The following is a 7500-nucleotide window of genomic DNA, read 5'->3' on the forward strand; positions in this document are numbered from 1 at the left end:
ATATGACGTTGCCTCGAGCATCTGAATCTGAAGATTTTGTCCTGAAAGTTGAATTTCATGCAAAGCCAGCTGGTTCTCATTTCTTTCCATACGCCGTTCACAGGTGGTGTGATTATTTGACAAAGAACGTGGTCTCGTCCCGTTTTCTTTTGAAGTCAGTGTGATTTCCTTGACGAGCGCAAGCTCGCTTTGCAAATTGTTAACCCTTGTTTCGTGTTCCTTTACAGTGTTCAAAATTTCCTCAATCTGCGTAGAAAAAACGGTTCCGTTTCCTTCATCCGCGGCGGCATCATCATCAAAGGTACTGCGTAGTTTCTCTAAGTCGTTTATTTGCCCTGTGATTGAGCTCTCTATCAAGGACATTTTCGTTTGATGAGTTTGGATATTGATTTTTGCCGCCAGAAGCTCCTCGGTTTGATTTTGAAGTTGCAGCTCCAAGTTGTTCTTCTCTTTCTGCAAGTGGTCGATCTGTTCTTCAATTTGTACGTACTTTCTTCGGTTTTCAATACTTGATTCAGTGATTCATCTTTTCGACGTGGATCTTTATAGTGGATTTCAGGTGATTATCAACAGATCCTTTTTTACCCTGTTGACCAAAAAAGACCTTACATCAGACACCACTTAACATAACTTAAGTAAGTAATTTTCATTTGCTAGCCTCATGAATTTCTTTAACAATGACCCTAAAATTAAGATTGGCTAAATAATTGATCACCTCAGCTTTCCCTGTTCTCTGCAAACCCTAATCATTAGTCGTGGCGATTTCTTTAACCAAAAATCCATGGTCATAACCTGTGGGCAGTTTTATAAATAAGCTTTCGCAATTTTAGTTTAATTACAGACGAGATCAGCGAAAAAACATTAAAACTTTCTCCAGGAAATCTTCTGTTTTCACTCAAATTTTATGATCTTAAGAAGCCTCGTCTTTCACAATGACAGTAATGCATCTTTCTTTTTTTTTTTCTGAAAGTATTTTAAAACTCCAAATAGCAACTGTTCTCTCAACTTATCAAAAGGCACTCACTTTGAATTCGCAACCATGAATGAAAAACGGGCACGGTACTTCCGCGTGAGGACACTCCTTGGTCAAGTGGTCATCCAACATGTCACGTGGTATGGTCTCCTTTCCGCAGAGTAAATGACATTTTACGGGAAATTTCCCGCACAAACCAAAATGATCCTGCAGATAAACAGAAGAACTTGTGTTTTCGGTTCTCTACTCAAAACGGATGAAAATGAAACGATATCAGGATAAAATTAGGTAGTATTGAGAATAGAAAGCGAAAATATATGTTTGTCTATTCAGAGACAATAGGGACCTTAAGATCTACGACGGCGACGTCGACGAAAACGTCACCTCAAAATAGAATTTTGCTCTAGTTAAAGTCTTCGCGATTATTCCATCTCGTTTACGTCCTACAATGTGGGCGAAGTATTCTAAAAATAAATTGATACAAGCGGTTTCAGAGTAAAAATAGAGAATGAAAGATTCTCTGTTACATGCTCACGTTGTCGTCAAAACCTAACATTTCGTGATTTCACGTTGTCATCATGCAGAGAACCACAAGAATATGAGGTAAAATCCGTGCCGCACGTTCAGCACGATTATTGTCTTTTAACCAATGATGTCATTGTTTTGTGGCGTTTTCGTCGACGTCGTCGTCGTAGATCTTAAGGTCCCTAATACAACGGCAACGGGCAACGACTTAATTCAAAGAGGAAAAAGAGGTTCGCTTATTAATCCTATGAGAGGATATGTCTCGGGTATGGATGCTGCACGAATCAACGTTAACTGAGCTAAAACGTCAAGGTTCAATTCGGTAGTTTTCTTTTAAATAATAGTGAGGAAATATGACTTAATTGCTATTTAAAACTAGCTCAATATTTCTTCTCCCATACCTTCAAGTTTCTTTGAAACACTTTTCCTCCGCAATATAGACAGATCACGGTCCTGTTAATACAGGCATTTGATGCATGCTCTTCGAGACTTCTTCGTTCCATTCTCTCACCACAGGCAGGGCACTGTACGTCACCATATTGACAGCTTGTTTCATGGGCCTGCTCGATAAAAGAGTAAAAAGGAGGTCTCTAAGCCGGTAACCGTAAATATCTCCACTCTTAATGATAAGTAACTGACTAATGATTACTGTTATATTTATGAGGGAATGCACCTTTGTAGTCTTTGTACTTTGTATGGGGCTATTTAGAGTGTCAAAAGAGATCGGTCTCACTTCGCTTAAGGACGTTCGCGCGAAATTTTCTAACATTGATTTTTTTCTGCAAATTTTACCATTGAAAGATGATGAGTTAGTGATGTCAAAAATGTAAAAAAAATGGGGGGTCACTGACTTCATTTTGGAGAGAACTTGCCCGGAAGAACACGCTAAATCTGAAAAAAATCCGGTTTTTTTTGCGAATAAGGCCACAGTGTCTGTAAGCCCAAAAATATTGCAAGTACATCTTTGAAGTGAAATTTTCTCTACCAATCTTTATTTAAGTGAAACCATCAAGTGAATTTATTTAACTGTTGAGGTTCCTTAAAGAACAAGTTCGCATTTAGCGACCATAGCTTCATGCGCCTTGCAGCCGCAATATGGCAGGATTCCATTTCCCGAGGACAGAAATCTTGAAATTTTTAACTTCTCACATTGATTTTTTGTTCGTTTTTGGACAATGTGGAGATAATTGTAAATAAAATCTGTTTCTGAAAAGAAAAGAAGAGGTCACCGAACATCCAAGATCGTTAAATCCAAGCAAAGCTACAGCAATGGCCAGCGCGCGCGCTTGATGGATGACGTGGCATGCGAATTTGCGTGCGCTGTAAGGGTGCGCAGTAGCAATGGGCGCGAACGTCCTTAAATGTTATTACATAATTCATCTATGGACGCGTTGAAGAAACTGAAGAAACAGGAGTCTGCCATTAGCAGTGCAAACGGGTCGTAAACTGGCTGTTAATTCGTCGACAGTGAAAATGTCTCTTGGTTTCATGTGAGCATTGCCTGATAAAGTTGCGTGAAGTTCAAGGAACGACTCTTGTGAGTGACTGGCGTCTCGACAACCTGAGCGCAGTCACGAGTCTTTTGGACTTTTGAAGAAGACTTTTGCTTAGATTGTGAATTATTGTATGCAAACGTTCTGCATGATAAATGTGACGCAGTGTATCCCTGTCAACTTTCTTATCACTTGTATCCCAAAATAGTACTAAATGTCACCCATTAGAAACATAATCAGCAAAGACAGTCCCAACCAAAAAAAAAGAAAAACTCTACCGTTAATGCTATGTCGTTGTAATTAGGTAGTTGGCCATGTTAGGACAACTTTGCGATGTGTATAAAAATAAGCATACACCTAAATGGTTGCATTTGCCTTTGTGGATGTAAGCGACTCCCATCACTTCTGGATTCAAACCATTTACAACAATATTTAAGAATAGCTGACGGGACTCAGTAAAAGAGGATGTTTAAACGAAACTATTCACCTTAAAATTTCGGAATTCTCCTTTCCAATCGCAATTTCGATCTTTGTAATGGCAACGGCACTGGAGATCGAGTATTTCCCTTTCGCAGCATTTATCGCGGAAGGATTCGTCTTTTGAAATCCGGGTGCCATCCACGGGACATTGGAGATTTTTCTGGCTGGCAGAAGAAAAAACGGAAGTAAATAATCTAGGCTTAATTAATCGAGCATCAATATTGTGGGAAGGTTTCCAGCAATGTTTTCGAAACTGAATAGTTTCTTTTCGTTTTCGCTAAAACGCCAAGTATTCCCCCGGTTTGGTTTCACTTGTTCGGCATTCTACATCATGATTTACACAGTGGATATTTCATGAACGATCGAGGCGTTGGGTTGGCTTGGAGAGTTTCGTGGAAAACGATGGTCATCACTCACATCCTTTTTTTAACTTTGTTCGTTGCAAAACATGGAATTCATTGGTTCATTGACAAAGTTAACCATAGTAGTGTATATATCCTGCACAAACGTTTGAGACTATCGTCTTTTAATCATTTTGACAACCACCCGTTTAATTTATCTTATGAAAAGGGTTTTACCCCATATTTTAAGAATCATGGTTCTTCTTTTAGATCGCCGTCGGAACTTTGACATGAAGTAATATGCATAAAGTTGCCACGTTCGTCATGACAAAAAACATGTTACGATCCAGCAAAAGCGAACAGCAAAAGCCAAAGAAAGAAAAAAACAAAAACAGGAAATGGCTTTAACTGTCCACGCGATAAATTTAAACGAATTGCGAAGTAAAGTTTAAAAATGCTACTAATGTTCCAATTACTTCCGGTTCCGGTTCCGATTTACCTTCTTTTGGTTTCGATTCAATTTCGCTCTAAGCCAAAAGCCCTTGCGAGACATTTCTAGGCTCCTAGCTAGTTGTAATGAATAAAGACTGTCTGAAGAGATGTTTGCACCATAAATAATTTTATCTGTTCGGATATCTTATAGCTGAAAATTGAAGTGTCCGAAAATTTTAGGGAATGATATCTTTATTTCAGAAATTGCTAGCTAAACGTTTACCTTCTAAGAACTTCCAACCGAATCAATTGCTCATCCGGAACTGCTAGATGACCTTTTCAACTGCCAAAAATTGCAAAAACCATCCCTTCTGAAAACTTTTCCCTGGTTGCGAGTCTTTTAGGTGATGTTTTAGTAAAGAAATCTGTACTGAGCTGTTTGGCAACAAAGAACCGGCCGAAATTCATAGAACATTTTGACTACCCCGAACACATATTTCACCGAAGATTATCGTTGGGTTCCCCTTTTGGTTAAGGCAACCGTCAGTTAAACGCTTCCTATAATGATGCTCAGTGAATTAAATTTTTCTGTGCAGATTTTGTCATAGTAATACTTGACTGGGGAAATATTGTCACGAGACGAAAGCCAATTACATTCTACAACACCCCTGTATCACTTGTTCTGAATAGCTGTACTGCGGAGGATGCTCTACAAGTTCAAGCAGTGCTGGACAGTTCCTCTAAATATCAACACGATACTCTGAATATAGAATAAAAAATACCCTTCATCCTGACCTCACAATATGGTATCAACTGTTATACAGATATCCCACCCGAAACCCGGAAACCGGAAACCGCAACAGTTTCCGGTTTCCGGACCGGAATCCGGAAACCAGAACCAGAACATCAACAATTCGCGGGAACTACAACAACTCACCGACTCCTTGTACGCTTCCGGCGCTATAATCCCCACATTCAAGTATTAAATTCTGAGGAAATATTAACTGTAAAATGGATCTCACCTTCTTATACTGGATATAAAGACTTGAACATGGTGATAGCATCATCAAGCTGAGGCAGCCACGTCACAATAAAGGAACTTGAGAACCCAGTCCTTCCAACTCTCATCATTTAGTCGTGAGACTCACGATTTCAGAACTCATCTCACGGTCTCACAATAGTACCCTCTGAGTTGCGTCTAGAGGATAACTGACAAACCTCTCTGCGCCCGGATACAACTTGGTGTTGTTTCTGATCCGCTTTAGCTTGCGTAACAAACGTTTCCGAGGAGAAACATACAAGATGAGTTTGAAGATTGTCCTGACCGCACGAAAATTGGGGCGAAATACAAAAACAGTGTTAGTCTGAGAACACATAAGATTACGTATTTCAGGCGGTCGTTTCTCGGGCCGGAAATACGTCTGTGTTTGCAGGCTAAAACAATGTAAATGCAAGAAAAAGTTATCAGCTAGACTGGTCTACTGCTCTTTAATTACATCAATCATGGATTAATTTATTTGGGCAAGATCTCCCATCTATATCTAGTGATCTTTATATCCAGTTTTCAGAGGCGTACATCCTTTACTGCTGTCTGCAAAACGTTTGTTCAGAGGATCCATCCGGGGAATCTTCCGTACTCGCTAATAGGGAACCAGGTCCACGTCCAGTCTCCTAAATGCTTTCTTTGATCTGGTGATACTTGGACAGTCCATCGTTTACCTTTGGCAATTGCGTTTGTTAGCTACAAGACCAGTATTTATAGATCGATACTGTCGTCCGCAGATTCGATATGCTGTGACAGACGTAATCTGTTTCAACCAATCAATTCCATTCTAGCACACTAGGCAAATGCAACAATCGTCGCTCTTCTCAATTTGTTCACATGTGTCTCACTTTGACACATGTAACCTTTGTTGTAATTTGTACCTGCTGCACTTGCTCCACTGTCCATTGCAGTTCGCAATACTGAACAAGCATTTAGTCGTTTCTAAGGGAGTCGTATTTCGCGTCCTCTCCACAAACAGAGGTGAAATACCTGACTCGTCCCCAGTCATATGCATCTCCTAGACGCAAGGCAAGGGGAAAACGAGCGGAAGATGCGCGAAGAGGAGAATGGGAAGGGTAGAGGAAAAGAGACATCTCTCCTCTTTCTCTTTCTCCTTCTCATAACACCCCTCGTCAATGGCGAGTATTAGAAAAGACTGGGGACGAGCCACGTGAAATACGACTCCCCCTAAAAACGAATGCGTGGGAGGCTACACTTTTAAGTGTCTATGAAATTAAAAAATATATATAAACGAAGCTTGTTTGAAAAACGTTTTTAAGAAAAGAAACATGGTGTTTGCATTTTTGATTATATCTCTTATCGTTCAAAACATATTGAACGTTTGCTGTAAACCTGATGACCTCATCAGTGGTTTCAAAGGAAAGCAAATCACATAACATATGATGGAAAATGTTCAGAAATATTAAAGGAGTTCTCTTCAAAAGTAGCACCAGCAATGTCCATGAACCAATGCATAAAATAACATCCATCGTGCAGTTGCTATAGCAACAGTTTTGCTTCCGGATTAAGTTTGTTCAAGAGAAAATGAGGGGACAGAGAAGGAGGCTCCCGGTCCAGCCCTTGGGATATGTCATGTCTACGAAAGTTATTTTTAGACGAGCGGAAGTCTTTGTTCTAGCGGAAGTCTGTATTCCGAGACGTCCGCATGCAGGCCAACCTCGGTCTGATGTTTGAAAGAAAATAAATATTCATTAGCCTTCCACGTGCGCCGCCATTTTCTCTCTTCACTAAGAACCTGAGAGCGAGACAAGACTGCATGCGGACGTCTCGGAAGACAGACTTCCGCTACAACAAAGACTTCCCCTCGTCTAAAAATAACTTTCGTGGACATGACATATCCCGACCAACTCCCTGAGCCTCCGTCTCTGCCCCCTCATTTTCTCTTGGTTTGTTCCAACCTGAGATCTGCATTAATATTTTGGTGTTCAGGATACAGCACTCACCCGATTGCTAATAACTTGACTGGTAGAATTCAGCAAGAATCAATAAATGGCATAATCCCTAGGAAATTTACATTAAGTATGAAGTACCTCAGAGTTCGTGTCTTGGGCCGTTGCTAGCAAGATATTTGAAATTGTAGAAAAACATTTGTTGGTTATGTAGACGACAGTCAGCTCTATTTGTCCTTGTGTCCTGATTCTAGTGTTAATCAAGACGTCGTCTTGGCCAAGATGGAAAGTTGCATTGATG

The 7500-nt window shown here is 40.2% G+C and overlaps 1 protein-coding gene and 1 pseudogene across 1 annotated transcript in view; both read right to left on the reverse strand.

Moving 5' to 3' along the window:
• Positions 1-363, reverse strand: part of LOC138036101 (TNF receptor-associated factor 3 pseudogene) — a 792-nt pseudogene extending 429 nt beyond the window's left edge.
• Positions 1-6304, reverse strand: part of LOC138036102 (TNF receptor-associated factor 5-like) — an 8046-nt gene extending 1742 nt beyond the window's left edge. The window contains exons 1-5 of the mRNA XM_068882462.1: positions 6171-6304; positions 3479-3635; positions 1900-2058; positions 1025-1180; positions 1-586 (exon numbers count right to left, since the gene is read on the reverse strand). The exon at positions 1-586 is cut by the window's left edge and continues 1742 nt beyond it. Coding sequence (XP_068738563.1) covers positions 515-586; positions 1025-1180; positions 1900-2058; positions 3479-3635; positions 6171-6304 — 678 coding nt within the window. The 3' untranslated portion in view covers positions 1-514. The remainder of the gene's footprint in view (positions 587-1024; positions 1181-1899; positions 2059-3478; positions 3636-6170) is intronic.
• Positions 6305-7500: the final 1196 nt, after the last annotated feature.

Source organism: Montipora capricornis, unplaced genomic scaffold, assembly GCF_036669925.1.
Source record: "Montipora capricornis isolate CH-2021 unplaced genomic scaffold, ASM3666992v2 scaffold_458, whole genome shotgun sequence".
Lineage (NCBI taxonomy): Eukaryota > Metazoa > Cnidaria > Anthozoa > Scleractinia > Acroporidae > Montipora > Montipora capricornis.